At 34.9% G+C, this 22,013-nt stretch overlaps 1 protein-coding gene and 1 pseudogene across 2 annotated transcripts; both read left to right on the top strand.

Moving 5' to 3' along the window:
• Positions 1 to 9,175: 9,175 nt before the first annotated feature.
• Positions 9,176 to 15,958, top strand: LOC110708595 (annotated as a pseudogene).
• Positions 15,959 to 16,564: 606 nt separating this feature from the next.
• Positions 16,565 to 20,865, top strand: LOC110708594 (sugar transporter ERD6-like 5). 2 transcript variants are annotated; one of them, XM_021886768.1, is made up of 18 exons: positions 16,568 to 17,004; positions 17,531 to 17,593; positions 17,715 to 17,804; positions 17,896 to 17,955; positions 18,055 to 18,120; positions 18,198 to 18,263; positions 18,368 to 18,443; positions 18,527 to 18,591; positions 18,672 to 18,764; positions 18,862 to 18,942; positions 19,042 to 19,126; positions 19,316 to 19,359; positions 19,445 to 19,507; positions 19,577 to 19,636; positions 19,735 to 19,788; positions 20,029 to 20,088; positions 20,180 to 20,294; positions 20,385 to 20,865. In XM_021886768.1, exons 1-18 carry the CDS (start codon positions 16,831 to 16,833, stop codon positions 20,507 to 20,509), a joined length of 1,440 nt encoding a protein of 479 aa, XP_021742460.1. In that variant the 5' UTR covers positions 16,568 to 16,830; the 3' UTR covers positions 20,510 to 20,865. The 2 variants fall into 2 exon arrangements, with proteins under 2 accessions (XP_021742459.1, XP_021742460.1); XM_021886767.1 differs by having other exon boundaries at positions 16,565 to 17,004; positions 20,180 to 20,865.
• The last annotated feature ends 1,148 nt before the right edge of the window (positions 20,866 to 22,013 follow it).

The following is a 22,013-nucleotide window of genomic DNA, read 5'->3' as shown; positions in this document are numbered from 1 at the left end:
TGGAACAATATAAATAATATTCGAATGAAATATTATATGAAACATCAATGATTTTTATGTATAAAACAATATCATTAGTATATGAAACAATACATATATTTTATGGAACATAAATAGTATAAAATGAAACATAAGGTATGTTTTTTGAAACATCAATAAGATATAAGAAATCACAGTAAACCTAGTTCATATAGAGCCCAACTATATGAAACAAGCAATAGTATATATGAAACATTAATATTATAAATTGAAACACTTGATATATTTTACGAAACATCATTAACGTACACCAACTACACTTAATGGATGGCTGAGATTAATTATCACTTTCCCATGCAATTTCTTGGGAACACGCATTTCAGTCATTGGTGCATGCTTTTTAATTTTCTTGGGAACATGCATTTCAGCCATTGGTACATTTCACACATATGGTATGGAACAATGTATAATATTTATGGGACAATAGTTCTTATTTCTGGAACAATATAAATAATATTCAAATGAAATATTATATGAAACATCAATGATTTTTATGTATAAAACAATATCATTAGTATATGAAACAACACATATATTTTATGGAACATAAGCACTATAAAATGAAACATAAGGTATATTTTTTGAAACATCAGATAAGGTATAAGAAATCACAGTACACATAGTTCATATAGAGCCCAACTGTATGAGACAAGCAATAATATATATGAAACATTAATATTATAAATTGAAACACTTGATATATTTTACGAAACATCATTAACGACGTACACTTCAACTACATTTTAACGTAACGTGTTTCAATGCAATAAATAATAAAAAGCATGTAATAATGACAGCTTTTGGCAGATTTTGTGTCCCAATGCACAAAAATTAAAAAAAAAATACAAACAATCATTATAATTAATGAAGGTGGCCCACGTGAATTCCCATTAATGAAACAATAAATCTGAACCATTCATCTAATAAAAATGAATGGTGTTAAATGAGTTCTCATTTTAAAATGGTTCTCACCTAAGCCATGGGTTCTCACATGATCCCATTTCTATATATATATATATATATATATATATATATATATATATAGAGAGAGAGAGAGAGAGAGAGAGAGAGAGTGTTAACGGGTCGTCGGAATTAGGAGTGCTTATAATGCGAGTCGAGTCGAGTCGAGTTCAATTTTGGAATAGATTGACTCGACTCGTTAACATATATAAGAGATTAATCAAGCTGAATTTTGACTGTATCAAGTTCGAAAGGGAATGTTTCCTATGGTTACAAATAGAATTTATTTATGTTTTGCTTAAATTATTATTCTCTCCGTTTTTAAATACTTACTCCATTTCTCCATGCGCGGAGTTTTAGGAGAAATTGGAGAAAGTAATAAAATATGGAGGTAGTGGGGTTTGTGGAAGAATAAAAAATTGTGAAAAATCAAAAGTAGTGGAGAGAATTGAAGGAGAGAGAATGTGAAATTAATATTGTTGGGTCCACTAGGTGAGAGGAATTAATTAAATATTGTCAAAGCTTTCCAAATAGGGAAATGGAGCAAGTATTTAAAAACGGCCGGAAAAGAAAAGTGGAGCAAGTATTTTAAAAACGGAGGGAGTATTTACATTACATATATATAAGAAAAACTTTTACCCAGTATTTTAATATCGTATATCGCACGAGACTAATCTACTTCTATAGTTATCTATAAAAAAGAGTTAGAGTGACTTAGAGTTGGTGTCAAAATGCAAGTGGGAACTATTTCATGGTGTAAGCTATTTTTGTTGGATCCATGATTTTATATAAAAGTCAAATGAATGATATAATGAACATGAAAACTTTGATCCTATGAACATGGTTAGGATAATATCCTAGTTAAAATACGTATGATCTACTAACCTAAGGTTCTTTCAAAGAAAAAAGTGGTCAAAATGAAACCAATGGACTTGGGACTTTGGGAGTAGAAGTAGAGAACAACAAACTAACTTTTGGCTGCAAGACTGCCAAGACCAATGACGGATCCAGAAATCAAATATAGACAGGCCCAATTGATCTCTAAAGTTTATTTATAAATTATCAATTAGTATTATGTGCACCATGGTGCACCTAGAAATAGGTGCACCACTCCTATACTTTTGAACATTTAGTAAAAAAAATTTGAACATTTTACAAAAATATGAACATCTAGTAAAAAAAATATGAACACGTCACAAAAACTGAACATAAACATGCAATTTTTATGTTCATATTTTATAAATAAATGTTCATTTTGTATACATTAAATGTTCTGTTTATATTACAAAACTATTGAATTATTACGAGTTAAACAAACTTCTTTCAAAATTTGTTTGACTTGCAATAATTCAAAATTTGTGATTGTTCATATTTTTTTTACTAAATGTTCAAAATTTGTTATTGTTCATATTTTTTTTTTACTAAATGTTCAAAATATATGTGTGGTGCATTGTGTTTGTTCAGATTTTTTTACTAAATGTTCAAAATTTGCGATGTTCAGATTTTTTTTACTAAAGTTCAAAACTCGCGATTGTTCAGATTTTTTTTACTAAATGTTCAAAAGTATAGATGTGATGCATTGCGATTGTTCATATTTTTTAACTAAATGTTCAAAATTTGCGATGTTAAGATATTTTTACTACATGTTCAAAATTTGCAATTGTTAATTTTTTTTTTACTAAATGTTCAAAAGTATAGGCGTGGTGCACCTATAAATAGGTGCACCATGGTGCATCTTAAAATTTGCGATAAATTATCCTAATTTTAATTTACTACCACAAAGAATAAAAAAGAAAGATTATAAGAAGTATATTGTTATACATCCTTAAGCTATAACCACCAACTAAAAAAAAAAAAAGGTTGAGCATTGAGAAAAGAAAGCACAAAAAAGAGGAAAAAAAATGTAGCCTATTGATTTCGATCTCAAAACCAGTTAATTGGGCGGGCTATGAAGCATGGATGAAGCCAACTTAGCCAAGATGCTTTGCATCTTTTTTTTTGGAGCTTAAATAAATACTACATCCGTTATATATTATTTGCAACGATTAAACATTTTCCCTATCTATTCTATGTCAAATCGTTGCAAATAATATGTAACGGAGGTAGTATATAGGTTTTCAAGATCATGGGGCGGGCCATCGCCTAGACTGGCGACCCCCTAGATCCGTCATTGGCCAAGACATGTCATAAATGAATAGTCGAAAACTCTAAACATATATACCTCGTCTTATAGATCCAATAGAATTTATAGACTACTACAAATTTTCAAGTTTCATTTGCAAGTTGGAGCTTCTGAGTGCTATACATGGATATATGTTTTTGATGGGATTGAAATATTAATTAGGAGAATGGAAATTGTTGGTTTATGTGTGGTCTTCGATAGCAATCTTGGCCAATTAGCCAAATGGGTGTATGTAGTTACGTAGTATAATAAGCCCACTTACACACAATTATATCTCAAATTTGTTGAGAGTGAGGAATACCTTGAAATTTTGGATTGATTCTCATCACATGAGAAGGAAAAGAAACAAGTGTCACTCATATAACACATAATCTATATTTTACTATTTTCCAAATTTGATCCTCGTATTTATTAATCACATTTGTGAATTGTCTAGACAAAGAGCAATTCAGCATCCAAGCAAGATACAATAATAGAGGAAATACAACTTCATCTCCTTAGTATACAAAATATGTTTATCAAATAGCAACATTGTAAATAAATTAACAACTTTTTGTTAAAATTTGGTCTACAATTGTTGATTAGTTTACAATTTTATCATGCTGACCAAACCAAATTATTGATTTATTTATATTAAACCCTTTCTTCACTTAGTCACTGCCTCACTGGTTGTAGCAAGAAGTTTGAAAAGGAAATTGAAAACAAAGATGAGGGCAAGATCATATTTATTGTGAATGTTAGAAATCCAGAATAATTGATACAATTCCAGAATATTCTGTAATTGTCTGTCATACCATACTTAGATAAATCACCCTAATTTAAGGAGTGATTATAGGACTTGATTGAGATTGTAATGGAACTAAAAAAGGAAAGCATGTATGTATATAATGATGTAAAGCCAAACGTTTGAAATATAAGATAATACAGAAAAACCTTTCAAACCCAAAACCAGTGTATTCTTTTTGACTTGGTATCAGAGCAAGGTTGTTTCCGGCGACCGGAAAAAGCCATCGGCATCATCATATACCATGGAAACCGACAACCAGGACATAGTTCCAAAACCAGTAACAATGGATGATTTATTGCAACTGCTCTCGCAGTTAAACACCAATAAACCAAACACGGAAACCATAAACCATCCGGTCCAAATTACCGAAAAACTAAACCATACCAATTACACAAAGTGGTCAAGATTGATGCGTCTGAGCATCGGAGGACGAGGGAGGCTCAACCACATCACTGCCTCCCCGCCATCTCCGACAGACCCAGAGTACTCACGGTGGGTTCAACGGGACTCACTAGTTACTGCATGGATAATCGAAAATATTGAACCAGAACTTCAAAATCAGTTCCTAGATTATCCAACGGCATATGAATTGTGGCAAGGAATTGAAACTATGTATGGGAGTGGTAAAGATGGCTTACAAATATTTGATCTAACGATCAAAGCAAACAAGATCCAGCAGGGAACTGACCCAATTGAAGTTTACTACAGTAAACTTTCATCAATCTGGAAAGAGATTGATAGGAGAGTACCAAACCCGATGGTACATTCGGAAGATCAAACCATCTACAATCAAAGAATCCAAAACAACCGTCTTTACCAATTTCTGGCTGGACTTAATGAGTCCATGGACAAAGAAAGAAGGGATCTTGTCAACCAAGACCCACTACCAACAGTAGAGGCGGCGTATGCGGCGGTCCGACGAGAGATCTCTCGGTGGGCTATCATGAAACCAGGAGAAAAGGCCTCACAAACATCATCGGCCGAATCTCTTGGTATCGGCAGCGGACTTGCGATCAAAGGAAGAACGGAGAAACCCAGATTCCGGCGGGACGATGACAAGGCACATCTCAGATGCACCCACTGTGGCGGAACCCGGCATACCAAGGAAGGGTGTTTCGAGATTATTGGATACCCTCCTTGGTGGGGCGATAGAAAGAAAAAGGGAGAAAGGAGGAATTCCGGCAAGGCTGCCGTGAGCAGCAGCGAGGGACCGGCGGCTAAAGCAGATGCTCACGAAGAGGCAACGGTGGCCATGACCTCTTCTACCTCAGGTATGAAAGAGAAGGAAGAAGGTAAGATTTCAGAAAACCTAGATTTGGTTTATGGCTTGAATTCTGTTGTATGTAATAAGAATAGGTACAGCTTACTTTGTCAAATTAAAGAAGAAGAAGACACTTATTCTAATATAAACACTAGCCCACGCAAACCCACTAGTCCAGAAATAAAAAATGTGTCCTATAAAACCCCTAGGCCCAAAAATGATAGTTCACAAACTCATGAAACCCAAACTATTAAAACAGACATATATAATGCGGGGTTAGTTTGCAATACCAAGAAAAATACCAAATGGATTTTTGATTGTGGAGCTACAGACACTATGACATTTGACAGTAATGATCTAGAAAAAATCCACCCACCATATAAAAACCGCAAATGGAGAGGTAATTAAAACAAAAGGGTCTGGTATTGTCAAAATTTCCGACAATATCAAACTATCTAATTGTCTCTTCATACCGGACCTATCTCATAAATTACTTTCCATTAGTCAATTGACAAAGGATTTAAACTGTACTGTTCTTATGAATTCTCGTGGATGTACTGTTCAGGACACTCAGACAGGGGAGATTATTAGGCATGGTACTGAAGAAGGCGGACTATATTACCTTACTAAGATGCCTCAACAGGGTGAAGCAGCGCTTGTTCGAGGGACAGTTGAGCACCAGCTCTGGACTTGGCATAAGCGCTTAGGTCATCCTTCACTAGGGTATCTTAAGAAACTCTTCCCATCCCTATCTAATTCGAATATTTCTTTTAATTGTGAGTCCTGTATTCTTGCAAAGAGTCATAAACATTCATATCCGAACAGTAACAGTAGAACTGAAAAACCTTTTATTTTGATTCACTCTGATGTGTGGGGACCAGCTCCCGAATTTAATAAACATGTTTATATTATGTTACTTTCATTGATGACTGCACTAGAATGAGTTGGGTATATTTTCTTAGAAACAAGTCTGATGTCTATAAAACATTTATCTCATTCTATAAAATGGCCCAAACCCAATTCCAAACTCAGATAAGAATCCTTAGGTCTGATAATGGTACAGAGTATAAGAACATTGACATGGATACCTTCACTAAAACAAATGGTCTTATTCACCAAACTACATGTCGCGACACCCCACAACAAAATGGCATAGCAGAAAGAAAAAACCGAACCCTTTTGGAAATGACTAGGGCCATGATGATAGAATCCTCAGTCCCGGCCTATTACTGGCCCGAAGCCATTTCCACAGCTAATTATCTCACCAACCGACTTCCTACAAAAAGCCTACAATTTTCCACCCCATTAGACACCCTTAAAAACCATGTCAATGTTCCCACTACTCACTCGTTACCACCTAGAGTTTTTGGATGTGTGGTTTATGTCCACTTACCCAAACGGGAAAGGAATAAACTTGAACCTCGGGCTGTTAAGTGCGTTTTTGTGGGATATGGGACTACTCAAAAAGGTTACCGTTGTTTTGATCCAGTAAAAAACCGCCTATATACCACTGTGGATTGTGACTTCGTTGAAACCGAATTCTATTACCACCAACTTCGATCTCAGGGGGAGAGTTCTCGTGAGGATCTAAGCTGGTTTGTCTATCCAGAACCTGATGTTCCTGGCCCAAAAGAACAGGTTGGCAACACCACCGAGGCAACTGAAAATATGATACAGCTCGACCTTCACATAACTACGCCCACTAATTTACACATGTCTGAGTCCCCTGTCCAGACTGAAACAGAGGTATGTACACCAGAATTAAACCATATTTCTGAATCTGGGTTACCTGAATCTACTAATATTTCTTCTGAAGGAGAGAATGTAGTTCTAGGTACAAGTGAAGGTCAACCGCCAGAACCTGATCATAGCAAATATGAGCTACCACCAAGAAGCACTAGGGGTGTTCCGCCAAAAAGATATGATCCAGAATTCGAGTCACAAAGATCCAGATATCCAACAGGAAAACCAGGAGAAGGAAACCTGTCTCAAGGAGCAAAAAACTACTGTGCCTCCTTATACACTGAGAATGTCCCTACAACCATAGAAGAAGCTCTTAAAAACAAACACTGGAAATCAGCTATGGAGGAAGAAATAAATGCATTGATCAGAAATAAGACTTGGGAGAAGTGTGTTCTACCCACTGGAAAAAGACCCGTGGGGTGCAAATGGGTCTTTACTATAAAACGCAGGTCAGATGGAAGTATCGAGAGATACAAGGCAAGATTGGTAGCCAAAGGATATACACAGACCTATGGGATAGATTATGATGAGACTTTCTCTCCCGTAGCAAATTTCAGCACAATTAGAGTATTGTTTTCGATTGCAGCAAACAGGGATTGGCCCTTATACCAATTCGATGTGAAGAATGCTTTTCTTCATGGGGACCTTTCTGAAGAAGTTTATATGGAAGCACCACCAGGGTTCTCACATGATTTCAGGAAAGGTGAAGGATGTAGACTGAAGAAAGCCTTGTACGGACTAAAACAGTCGCCAAGAGCATGGTTTGGAAGATTTACTGTGGCGATGAAGAAATTCGGGTACAAACAAAGCAATGCAGATCATACATTGTTCCTCAAAAGAAGAGGAACTGCAGTTACCTGTCTCATTATATATGTTGATGATATGATCATTACAGGAGATGATATCGAGGAAATAAAGCAGCTGAAAGACAAGCTTTTCAAGGAGTTTGAAATGAAAGATCTCGGCAATCTAAAATACTTCCTGGGAATAGAGGTGCTCAGATCAAAAAGGGGCATTTTTATATCTCAAAAGAAGTATGTCTTGGATCTCTTAGCAGAAACAGGTATGTTAGACTGCAAACCAGCAGATACTCCCATAATCATGAATCATGGACTGCAAATCCTTGAAGGAGCCGAGACTGTAAATCAAACACAATATCAAAGGCTTGTTGGAAAGTTGATATATCTAGCCCATACTCGTCCCGATTTAGCCTATGCTGTGGGGGTTGTCAGTAGATTTATGCATAAACCTCAAAAACAACATCTCGAAGCGGTATACCGAATCTTGAGATATTTAAAGGGGACCCCTGGAACTGGAGTCATCTATGAGAATCATGGTCATCTAGACCTCCATGCCTTTACTGACGCAGATTGGGGATCGGATCGTGACAGTAGAAAATCGACTTCAGGATATTTTGCACTTGTAGGTGGAAATCTGGTTTCCTGGAAGAGCAAGCGACAAAAGGTGGTTGCTATGTCTAGTGTCGAAGCAGAGTTTAGGGGGATTGCAAAAGGAATCACTGAAGTACTGTGGCTCAGAAAGCTCTTAAGAGAGCTTGGGTACGGACCCAAGAAAAGTTGCAAGTTGTATTGTGATAATAAGGCAGCCATAAGCATATCTGAAAATCCGGTCCAACATGATCGGACAAAACATATAGAGATAGACAGACACTTCATCAAGGACTATTTAGACTGGAAGGTGATAGTCCTACCATTTGTCCGGTCAGAGGATCAGCTAGCAGACATTCTCACTAAAGCAATCCCTACACAGGCATTCAAGCAAGCACTAAGCAAGTTGGGTGTTGGAGAGCCTACCACCCAACTTGAGGGGGAGTGTTAGAAATCCAGAATAATTGATACAATTCCAGAATATTCTGTAATTGTCTGTCATACCATACTTAGATAAATCACCCTAATTTAAGGAGTGATTATAGGACTTGATTGAGATTGTAATGGAACTAAAAAAGGAAAGCATGTATGTATATAATGATGTAAAGCCAAACGTTTGAAATATAAGATAATACAGAAAAACCTTTCAAACCCAAAACCAGCGTATTCTTTTTGACTGTGAAATTGACATTCATTTATTTTTTTTGGTGCACAAATTGACATTCTTTTGACATGTGTAAATAACTATATTAGAATATTGTGATTGTGATTCTACTAGCCTATTAGCCACCCAAATTACCTAACTTGTTAAGTTGTTGTTATGAACTACTGTCACCGGGTCCAATACTTAAATGTTCAATCTTCTATAAAAAAAAAAAAAAACCTGACACTTTTATTTGTTTATAAAAAAGAAAAAAAAATAAAAAGTTTTTAATAGTGAAGCTGGAAAAAATGAAGGAAGAAGTAAGAGTAGAGCTTCTACTGAATTCTAACAATAATGGTAAACTAGATGATGATGTGGGGCCGGCAGCAACAGCAGTAGCAGCAATGGTTAAAACGACGTCGTCGTCATCGATTACTCCAATGTTGGTTTTCTCGGCTTTCATTGCAGTGTTGGGTTCATTTTCCTACGGTTTTATTGTAAGTTCCGCTCTTTCAATTCTTACTCTTCTTCGGCATGGCACTCAGCTGTGCCTTTGTGCCAACACTGCCGAGTGCCGACAGAGTCGGTCAATAGGCATGACCTGTGAGGTGTCGGTAGTGTTAGGCTTGTTCGATTTTGTTGTAGTAAGAAAATAACCCACGTGTGAATTGGAATTAACTGTGAGATAAAAGTTAATTGTGCAATGTATAAACTATATTAAGATAAGTAAAATTAAGAAAAACTAATAATAAAATAGTAAAACCTAAATAAAATGTAAAGCATATAATGCTCCTAAATTTTCTATCACTATTTATTTAGGATGAGTTTTTCCTATATAAACTGTAATTGATATCATTTTCAATATAAGAGAATATAATAAAAGAAAACATATTCTTCGGTATTATTTCATTTTCAAGAATAAATATAAGTAGGTGCGGCAGCTCTACTCGTTTCTCGTATAGTTTATAAATATTACTTATTAATCTGATCCAATCACCCATTATACTTCCGCTGTCTCCAACATTAACTACTCTATATCCTATTATGTATATCCAGGTATACCCAGGTTATTTACTCATTAAATTTTGCTCATTTTATAAATCAGACTTATTTATTAAATGAGCAAAAATTAATGAGCAAATTACTTGGGTATATGGTACACCGGATATATTTAACAAATTCTAACTTAAACTATAACTATTAGAGCATCTCCAATAGTTTATAAAAAGGACCTGCTTGCAAATTAAATACTCCGTATAATTGTAAGCACGTAGCTTACCATTGGAGTGACAATATTGTCGTAGCTACATCAAGCAACGTTGCTCAAACAAGCTACGTTGTTTGATTTTTCAAAGAACATTTCATCCACTTATATTATGACATGTGTATAATTAAAAGTATTTTATTTATTTATTTATTCAAGCTACAACATTCTAGTTTTCACCATTGGAGCACCTCGTAGCTTAATAATATACTAGCTTAAAATTTTGATGTATTAAGATAAGCAACAAGCCCTTGTAGCTTACCATTAGATCCCTCACCTTTCCCCCTCACTTTCAACCTTGGGTTTAATCCCCACTAGGACACAGGTTGAAAGGTGACAATCTTACCACTAGACTAAGCTTAGTTTGGTATTAATATTCAGTTCAGTAAAATTAATTTCAGTTCAGTAAAATTAAGTTCAGTTCAGTAAAATTGAGTTTTCTTAAAAAAGAATTATAATAGAAAATCAGTAAAAATAATTTCAGTTCAGTAAAAAATAATTTCAGTTCAGTAAAATTAAGTTCAGTTCAGTAAAAATAAGTTCAGTTAAGTAAAAATAATTTCAGTTCAGCAAAATTAAGGTGAATTAAACAGGGCCTTAGTGAGTAGTTTAAGACTCATACTTTAAGAATATGTCTTAAATAAAGTGGGGCTCCCTCACTTATATTAACTTATATATAGCTAACATCTAAAACTACTATCTATAATTATGTTGATATTTGCTCAAAATAATCAAATTAAGACTATTTCTGATTTTATCCTTTTATTTGCATTTATTTATCAATCAGTATCTTTAATTTTGTAAATTAATAATTCATGAAAATATCATATTTGGAGAACTCATGCTAATATGGTTCTAATGAGTAATGACATCTCATTTGATATTGTTTACATTATTTTTACTAGGCAAATTTGTAAAAAAAAAAAAAAAAAAAAAAAAAAAAAACTTTTAAATGCACCACTTTACGAAAAAACCTTTTAAAAGCTTTATCATTAAAAAATAAAATAAAAAAACGAAGTTAAAAATTTTGTTCAAAGAAACCTAGTATCACTAATTAACATAATTAACCTCTAATCTCTTCTAATTACTCTCTAATTTTCACTTAACTATGTACTAACTAAATGAATGTGTTAATTTTTTTAATTAAGTTAGAGATTAATTAAGTTAATTAGTTAAGTGACTATTTGTTTGAACCAAACATAGAATACGGAGTAGAAAGAATGGGAAGGCCGGTATCGGTGGTCAACTGTGGTATTTAGGAGGAGAAAGGCAGACCATTTTTGAAAGGCACCCTCCATAATAAGGATTATTCCGTAATAATCTATAGTTGAGATTAATGTGGGAAGACCACCATTAGTTGGGATTAATCATGTAAATTTTTTCTTAAGAATATACGTATTCGAATAATTCATGGATTTCATTAAGTGGCCTATTTGATGAGGAAATCCCAGTTAATCAATTTGATAAACATTATATTGTTTATCAAATGGCAAAATGGTAAATAAAACAACATAAATACCTAATCATCATGTCATTTTCGTAAAAATATCAACAACAGTGGGACCCATATTTAATAAAAAGTTGTTGATTTATTTACAATTTTGTCATTTGATAAACAAATTTTGTTTATCATATTGATAAACTTGAATTTTCTCGATACATTAGATATTAAAAAAAAAAAAAAATCAACAAAAAATAAAGGAACAAGTACATACATGACATGATTCACTAGCATGTGTTTACTATGCTCACATGCATGCGAGAAAAAAGTGTTCTTTTTGATCAATCTTAAGGAAATACATAAAATAAAATTAGAGTAGGTTGATGACTTAGAGGGCGTTTGGTATGAATATTAGAAATGGAGTGGAAAGGAAATATATAAAAAGAAAATAAATCATTTAATTGTTAGTTATCTTTTCATTTGTTTGATTTAAACATGGAAATGAATCACTTAAACCTAATTTTCTTTATTTTTGTTTGATGAGGGTAAGGATATTGTTACCTTAGCTTTTAAAGAGGTAACAAATGGGTGGAAACCAGTATCCTTAGGTAATGGTAATTGTTATCTAAGCCTTCTAACCAAACACTTGGTAACAGTAATGGTTTAATTGAATCTGTTTCCAACCCTAAAAATACTCTAACCAAACATGCTCTTAGACCTAAAAATGAGACTGTAGCCCACTCGTGAACTGGGTCGTTTGTAGGGGACAAATAGATTCAAGACATAGTCTAACACAATTATTTGGGATCACTTATATCTAAATTCTAGTGAAAGATACTTTGTGCCATCTTTTATTGATGTGGTGCCAAATAGGTGGGATATACATCACCTGTGCAAGCTGAGATCATGGAGGAACTTGATCTTTCAACAGCCCAGGTATGACTACTTTGACTGTTTTGTTCAATGTACTCCAAATAACAAAGTAGTATTATATTGCTAATGTACTGCTTCTTTATGTTTGTATGAGTTTGTCCAGTATTCTCTCTTTGGATCAATGGTTCCTATTGGAGCAGCATTGGGTTCTGTAGTATGTGGTATGTTAACAGATTATCTAGGCCGAAAACATGTAAGTTATATCTTATTGTGTTCTGTTTTCGTGATGTTACAACTTCGGATTTATTCTGTTTTCTTGATAACTTGGCATTTGATAAGGCAGGTACTACAACTAACTAGCCTATTTTTGATATTTGGCTGGTCTGTGATATCAGTAAGCCAGGTTCTTTTTCTTTCTCTAGTGTTTAATCAAATATCTACTTAATTCATTAAATTAAAATTCTTGTTTATGTTGTGATTTCAACAATCCTTTATCCTGATAAAAGGGTGCAAGGCTGCTTGACATGGGTAGATGGATGCTCGGTTTCACTTCAAGCATTTTAGGATTTGCTGTAAGCAAGAAATTCTGCTTTCCATCTAATACTTATGTCACATAGTTCACGATTCATGCATCGTAATGATTTCTCAGATTCCAATATATGTAGCAGAATTTACTCCTAATGATCTTCGGGGAGGGTTCGTTGCTCTCCATGTGGTAATGATTAATTCTGAAACAAGTTGTTTACATGTGTAATGCGTTCATAATTAAAATTTGTATATCTGCTTGCACCTGCTTTTTAACTTCGCCTCATTATATCCTGTTTCAGTTAATGCTAACAGTTGGTGTCTCAACAGCATACCTCGTGGGACTAATCATCTCTTGGCGTACTTTAGCTTTGATTGGTACTTTCCGTGTTTATAAATGTACCCCACTTCAGTTATTTCAATTTTTGAATTTCTCTGGTAGTTTGAACATCATCATATTCCAGGAATTATACCGGGTCTTGGACAGATGGTTTATTCTTCATTCCAGAGTCTCCTAGATGGCTGGTAAGGCATGTTCCTTGCAATTCCTGTAAAAATTGTCATTAACCACTGATAAGATGATGATTAAGATATGTTTCACGACAGTTGATTAAGAATAAAAACAAGGAGTTCGAAGCAGCCTTACAGTGTTTTAGGGGAGGCTTTGTTGATGTATCTCAGGAAGCAGATGATATAAGGGTAACAGTAATCCACGGTCTATAGTTCAAATATTTACATGGAAATAATTTTTGTATGACATGATGAAATGTCTGAATATTTGTGAAGGACACTGCTAGAGCCTTACATCAAATGGAAAAAGTTAGCATTATACAACTATTTCAGAGGAAATTTGCATATGCGCACACAGTAAGCTTAGAACAAATCGATTATGAGCTTATATTTTGTGGGTTTTTCACACTTCATCAGCTAATGAGGATAATATGCATTCATATTAGGTGGGAATTGGTCTTGCAATGCTCGGTTCCTTTGTTGGTTTAAACGGAATCATCTTCTATGCCAGCTCTATATTTGAATCAGCTGGTCAGTTAACACTTTATAGCTCCATATTTCACAAACTTCTCCATAATAGTACTTCCTCCGTCCCATATTTGACATTCCACTTACCTTCTTGGAATTTATTGAACTAAAAGTTTCCTGTCTTCTTTTTGATTTTTACTTTCTCTGTAATATAATGTTAAAATCCTCTTTCAGTTCTGATGCTTCTCTCACTAAAGCATCTACGTACTTTCGACATGTTCTTCTTAATCTCTGTTCCATATAGTCATATAGAAGTGGAAAGTTAAATATCTAAGAATAGTAAATGCCTTAAAGTTGATTCTATCATTGGTGTTGAGCAGGAGTTTCAGCTAAAGTGGGAACTACGGCGCTGGCTTTTTGCCAGGTACTTGATTTCTGATTAATTTCAACTGCTAATTATAAGTATTAGTAATTGAAGTCGCTTTGAATTGAAAGTGACAAAATACTTTTTTTATTTGCAGCTTCCAAGTATGGCATTAGCTATAATTTTGATGGATAAATGTGGGAGGCGGCCTCTTATGATGGTTAGAACAATGAACTAATAATAATAAAGTTTTAGTACATCATAAAATTGGTATTTCATAAATTGAGATCATAACTTGTAGATTTCAGCAACTGGTCTTTTCTTAGGTTGCTCACTGACAGGACTTGCATTTCTGTTTCAGGTTAGCTTTAACTACTTAACATTTTTGTTGCCAGAGTTTTTCTGAGGTTAACCAGAATGATTGACTCTATGATACCTTTTTCTGTTCAATCAGGAGCAACAATTGCTGGACGGTTTCAGTCCGTATATTGCACTTATTGGCATAATGGTAACTTAAACTACTGATCAAAGAGCTGCATTATTTGTGTTGCTGTTGTTGCTGCTGCCGCTGCTGCTGTTGTTGTGTGTTTTTGATCGATAATAAATTAAGAGCTTAACTTATAATCATTATGCACAAATGGACTGGCAGATATGATTATCATTACCTTAATACCTTATAGGGCATATAGGCATGCAAAGGCCCACTGAATTGTGTTAAGAGCAGTTTACTCAGTCTGATAAGTTCCTTGTTTCTGCAGATCTACGTTGCTTTATTTCCCATAGGCGTAGGCGGAGGATCTGCTGTTATTACTTCTGAGGTATGACTACTTCCAGCTCTGAATTATACTTCTCAAGTGCATAAGATAGCAAGATGAAGTTTTCCCAGTTTAGTAGATGGATTGATGGAATGAATTAATTAATTCAGTGAATGTTACTATATCAGATATACCCCTTGAACATAAAAGGGTCAGCAGGCAGTATTGTTGCTGTAATATCCCATCTATCATCATGGATTGTTTCTTATACATTTAACTTTTCAATGGAATGGAGTTCTTCAGGTAAATAATGTTCCATCCCCTTTGATCTTCAGCTCTTATTTTCGCCTGTCAAACATTCACTCGATAATATCATCTGCATTGCTGTAGGAACTTTCTTTGTATTGGCGGGTGTTTGTGTGTTACTGATAATATTTGTGGCAAAATTGGTGCCGGAGACTAAGGGGAGAACACTTGAAGAAATTCATATGGAAATGAGTAATGCTTGGCAATAATGTGACATAGTCCTGCTTTAAATACATTATGAAAGACTATTTTATGCAAGTTATTAGAGACTATTATTCTCACATTGTAGATGAAGAGGGAGACGACGAACATATTAATCTTTTCGTTATCTTTCACCTATGAGCCTATCATCAATTCGGATGCAATCTTTCAATGCTTGTATGTGGTTAAAGGCGCATTTGTTGAACACTTATTTATGATTTATGTCTAATTAGTTTCGTCTCAAGTAATTTATACTTTCATAACATCAATATTTTTATTATACCAATAATAACAGATATATATGTGATTTAAAATACGCATTAATTTAACAAATGTGAAATAAGAAGCGTTGCTGATTACAAATTACTTGTATCATAAGTTTTTCGGAATTGGATTCATAAATGCAGAAAGACTTGCGTGGACCTGATTCATAATAAGCCAATAATATTATTGTGGACATGAGGTCTATACACACGCAAGTGACATTACTTTGCACATAGTGACCCCTTATTTTGAACATAGTAACATTATTTTCAACATTATTTATTAAAACTTGTATAATGTTTAATGTTATTGTGAATTTAAAATACGACGTTATGATCCTAATTTTAATATAGTGACCTTTATTATTCATATTGAATATTCCATCAAAAAGATTAACCTCTTGTAGTTTATATATTACCAAAATGACTTTTATTTCAACATAGTGACTTTATTTTATTATTATAGAAACCTTTTTTATATTAATAAAACAACTATAGTTTCTCTAATAATAGTGGTCCACAATAAATTAGAGCGGAGCAGGTCCATTTAAGAATTTGTATCATAAATGTGAGGACAAGATATAATTGTGAACAAATACGAATAATGCGTTACAGTTATAACAGATATAATTGTGAACAAATGGGAATAGCCACAAACAACTAACTTGTTAGAAAGATCCAGTATTGAAGTGGTCCACCAGACAATTATAACAGATGAGTAGCATCTATCAATAATTTATTACTCCGTATTTCATACCCCAAATTTAGTAACAAACAATTAATAATTAAAATTACAAAATAAAAAAAAGAAAATAAAATTTTTAACAGAACATCAGTTTCAGACTCTGGAAAAAAAAATGAAGGAAGAAATAAGTAAACAGCTCTTACAGCATGATAATAAGATAGATGATGAAGCTGATGATGCGGAGCCAGTAGAAGCAGCAATGGATTCGTTGTTGTCGTTGATCACTCCAATGCTGCTTCTCTCCGCTTTCATTGCAGTTTTGGGTTCATTTTCATGTGGTTTTATTGTAAGTTTTGTTATCTTTTCAATTCTGGTTTCATTTTCATTCGCTTCCTCTGCGTGGCAATGGATCACCGTGCCAGCAGTCGTGTTGTTACATGTCCCCTTGTCTGGGGGCAGGGCATGACATGACACTACACGACCTATGAACTTGGTTGTGTGCTATGAAAATAGCCTACGTGTGAGTTGGGATTTTTGATTATCACACATGTAAGAATGAGGATGAGTAAATATATAAGTCTAACAGATTTTATTAGATCAATTGATGCAATTGGTCTGGTACGAATTTTGTTTTATAAAATAGAGATATAAATTCCTTTTTTGTTTATCATATGCTTGATATGTCCCTAAATGTTATCGATGTAGTCATGTAGTCTCTAATTGGAATTCTTAATCAAGTGGTGTTGATATTGAAACTATATGAATGTTAAAAATTTATTGATGGAATTTAGAAAGTGGCCTATTATTTTGGGACGACTGAAATATCATTTCTGGTGAAATGTACAATCTTTCATCGGAGTAGTGGCTAACAGGTGGGATATACATCACCGGTGCAAGCTGAGATCATGATGAAACTTGATCTTTCAACTGCCCAGGTATACATTAATGTATGGCTTATATATTAGAGTCTTAGAAAATTCATGTAATATACTCCCAATTCATTTAGTCTTCAAATATTCTGCTTCTTTATAAGTGTGTGTACATGTGTTTGTCCAGTATTCTCTCTTTGGATCAATGGTTCCTATAGGAGGGGCATTAGGTTCTGTAGTATGTGGCAAGTTAACGGATTATCTAGGTCGTAAACATGTAAGTTGTATCCTATTATGTTCTGATGTAACGATGTTACAACTCCGGATTGATTCTGATTTCTTAATAAACTTTGCTTTTGGCAAGGCAGGTACTGCAACTAACTTCTGTAGTTTACATCTTTGGCTGGTCTGCCATATCAGTAAGCCAGGTTTTTTTCGTTATCTCATTTCTTTGGTTTAATTTCAAAAGTTCAGTTGAATAAAATGTCTGATTGATGTTATTATGAAATCCATTTTCCTGATGCAAGGGTGCAAGGCTGCTCGACTTGGGTAGATTGATGTTGGGTGTTACTTCAGGCATTTCAGGATATGCTGTAAGTAGAAAATTCTGCACTTCATTTAATTCTGATTATTGTGATTTTGCAATATATGCATCATAATGTTGTCTCAGATTCCGGTGTATATAGCAGAATTTACTCCCACAGAACTTCGAGGAGGGTTTGTGATTCTCCATGTGGTAAATGATCGATACTGAAATAACAAGCTCTTGTCTTCATTTACTATTGTAATTTTTATACCTTTTCGATTTTATAACCTTGCCTTTTGAATATCCTGTTTCAGTTAATGATAACAGTCGGAGTATCAACAGCATTTCTCATAGGACAAGTCACCTCTTGGCGTACCTTATCTTTGTTTGGTATTTTCAATGAAACTTGATGTATATCAGCTCAGATCTTTCAGACCCGAAATTTTTCTGACAGTTTAAATTTAATGTTCCAGGTATTATCCCGGGTTTTGTACAGATAGTTGGTTTATTCTTCATTCCAGAATCTCCTAGATGGCTGGTAATGCATGTTCATTTATTTCCTTTGTCAGTAACCATAACCTTTTCTAAAATGATGATCTAAGATATGTTTCAAGACAGATGATGATGAGCAAAAACAAGGAGTTCGAAGCATGCTTACAGTGTCTTAGGGGAGATTCTGTCGATATCTCTCAGGAAGCAGCTGATATAAGGGTAGAAGATTTTAATCACAATCTATAGTCCAAATGTTCACATGAAAATATATGTTGTATGACATAACATGATGAAATGTCGGTTGATTTTTGTGAAGAAATCTGCTAGAGCCCTTCATCAAATGAAAAAAGTTGGCATCACACAACTATTTCAAAGGAAATATGCTTATGCACTCACAGTAAGCTTCAAAAAATTAAACCATGAAGTTTTCTATTTTTTCAGTATTGTGCACTACTAAGCTATTGGCTGTTTGTGTGACAATATGCTTGGATTTTAGGTGGGAATCGGTCTTTCAGCACTTCCTGCCCTTGTTGGTTTAAACGGGATCATATTCTATGCCAGTTCTATCTTCGATTCAGCTGGTTAGCTAGCCACTAAAAGCTTCATAATAATCTAAAAACTAAATCTCCATCTTATATCCACTAACCCATTTTGACTTCCCAACAACACTTAAGAATGCACCAAGAAAAAAATTTATGTTACTGCTTTTTTCTCTCTCAATTCAGCCAATAGTTTAAGCATTGAAGGTTTATTCTGTTGGTTTTGAGCAGGATTTTCAGTAAAACTGGGAACATTGGCACTGGCCTTATTCCAGGTTCTTCAACTTTGATAGATTTTAGCTACTAATCAAAGTATTACTGATGTAAGTTCGAAAGTAACAAATAATCTTCTGTTTGCAGCTCCCAAGTGTGGCTTTCGGTATAATTTTGATGGATAAATGTGGGAGGCGGCCTCTTATTATGGTTAGTATAGTGAACTATATATCAAATTGTATTGCTTGATCATTAAGATCGTGTGCTCATGACTTGCAGGTTTCAGCAGCCGGTCTTTGCTTAGGCTGTTCACTGACAGGGCTCGCATTTCTGTTTGAGGTTTGCTATCACTACTTGCTTTCGTTGCCAGCATTTCTCAATTTTTTTTCTTACCATTATGATGATTTACTCTTTTTCTTATTGCTTACAATTCTCAGGACCGTCACTTTCTGAGTGATTTCAGTCCTTACATTGCGCTTATTGGCATACTGGTAACTCAAAGCACTGATTTTGTTTTGTTATTGTTGTTCCTGCTGTTATGTGTTTCTAATCAATAAATCAGGCGCATCTTATGGTCATTACTCATAAAATGACTCACTAATATGATTACCACTACCATATAGGCGTATGATCTTAAACTTATATCTAAGATGAATCATGGACTAATGAACTGTCTTTACTGATTAAGAGCGCGTAGTTGATAAACTCTGATGAAAAACTAACTTCTGCAGATCTATGTTGCTTTATATCCAATAGGTATAGGTGGAGGATCTGCTATAATTATTTCCGAGGTATGATTATTTCCAAATTTGAATCAACAGTACTGGTAAAGTTAAATGTTTGGATTTATGGGCTAGTATGTTAAGTAAATGCTACTTTCAGATATTTCCCCTGAACATAAAATGGTCAGCAGGCAGTATTGCTGCTGTAGTAACAAACCTATCATCATGGATCGTTTCATATGCTTTTAACTTTTCTATGGAATGGAGTTCATCAGGTAAAATGTTCCATCTTCTTTTCATTTTTACTCACAAATCATTTTTTACCTTACAATGTTCACTTAATAAAATCATCTGCATTGTCTTAGGGACATTTTTCGTGTTAGCGGGTGTTTGTGTGTTTACACTGATATTTGTGGCGAAGCTGGTGCCAGAGACAAAGGGAAGGACTCTTGAAGAAGTTCATATGTCAATGAGTGATGTTTGGCAATGATGTAACATGTACTTTTATTAAGCTAAAGTTCAATTACTTTCATCACCAAGTATAGTTCAAATTTATTTGTAAAAAAAGAAAGAAAAGAAAAGAATTGAACTTAGAAAGATTGATGATGAATTATGCTCTACCTATGTTCGTTTTAAGTTTGTTATGAAGGAAAAAAACTCATCATCCCGACATCTGTTATCTATTGAGCCAATTACCAACATCTTAAAATCTTAGGGGTCGTTTGGTTGGGGGGTATTCAAGAAAGGGAATAGGAATCAATCACCCCGATTTCCTTTGTTGTTGTTTGTTAAGCACTTTCTTTCATTCCCTTTACCCCCTTCATCCCCCAAATCCCTCTAACTTCATTCCCCACCCCCCTAAGTATTTCCATTCCCATTCCCTACCCACCTTCACACCTACCAACACCACCGGAAACGCCCACCTTACCACCGCCGACACTACCCTGACCACCACCGCCCCTCCCCCGACCACCGCTGTCCCTCCCCCTCCCCCTCCCCCTCCCCTCGCCGCCCTCCCCTCCCCTCCCCCGCAAAACATCCCACAGCCCCCGCAAAACCCCTCCCTATCCCCGTAAAATCGCCGCCCAACCCTCCCACCACCCTCGCCGACCCTTCCCCGATCCTCGCCGCCTGTCCCCTTCCCCGCAAAAGCATTCCTCCGCCACTTCCTAAACCCCTCGTCGATCTAGGGTTTTTTTTATTAGGGTTTTTTCGGGGTTGTGGAAGGTTTTGCAAGGGGCGGGGATGGCCGGAGAAGGGAGGCGAAGGGTTAGGGAGGTGCGACGACTGGTTTGGTGGTGGTTCGGTGGTGGGAACGTTGGAGAATGAATATTACTGGTGGTTGTGTGGTGGTGGTGTGGTGGTGGGACTAGTGGGTTTCATTCCCTTTGTTTTTAAAACAAACAACACCCCAAATTTTAGGTATTTTCAATCCATTCCTTCTCTTTCCCTTTGTTCATTCCATTTCGATTACCCCGTGCGAACCAAACGGCCCCTTAGATTAACTAAATAGGGTAGAGAATCTAGAGATGTAATTAGATTTATTTTGGACACATTTTAAATACAATATTGGATTCCATGAGTGTTTTAAGACTCAATTTTTATATTCCAAGATTGTTAAGAAAAATGTATCGATTACATATATAATTATACTCTCTAAAATATTTATTAATCTGCTTCATTATTGTTAAATCGAGTGATTTCTCTTAATAATGCTAAAATACAAATTAATTTCTATATAAGTCAGTTTAAAAACTATACCCCACAATACGGTCCAAGTAAGATTGGTCCCTAGGTTTGAAATTTGGCAGTATAAAACCGCTAATACCATAAGAGGTTTTATGCATAGGACCTCTAATATCATTAGCGATTCTAAGGATAATCCAAATTAAATAGAACCGCAAATACCAATAGAGGCTCTATGCATAAATCCTCTAATACCATTAGAGGTTCTATATTAGTTAAAACCTTTTATACTAGCAAATACCGAACCT

The sequence above is a fragment of the Chenopodium quinoa genome, unplaced genomic scaffold, assembly GCF_001683475.1.
Source record: "Chenopodium quinoa cultivar QQ74 unplaced genomic scaffold, ASM168347v1, whole genome shotgun sequence".
NCBI lineage: Eukaryota > Viridiplantae > Streptophyta > Magnoliopsida > Caryophyllales > Amaranthaceae > Chenopodium > Chenopodium quinoa.
Note: the sequence above shows the minus strand (reverse complement) of the source record. Positions and strands in the feature narration are given on the sequence as shown.

Bases quoted from the DNA above. Each gene is read 5' to 3' on its own strand.
- LOC110708594 (XM_021886767.1), top strand. From the start codon at position 16,831: ATGAAGGAAGAAATAAGTAAACAGCTCTTACAGCATGATAATAAGATA. The intron at 18,121-18,197 runs GTAAGTAGAAAA...ATGTTGTCTCAG, and splicing joins CAGGCATTTCAGGATATGCT to ATTCCGGTGTATATAGCAGA. The intron at 18,444-18,526 runs GTATTTTCAATG...TTAATGTTCCAG, and splicing joins GCGTACCTTATCTTTGTTTG to GTATTATCCCGGGTTTTGTA.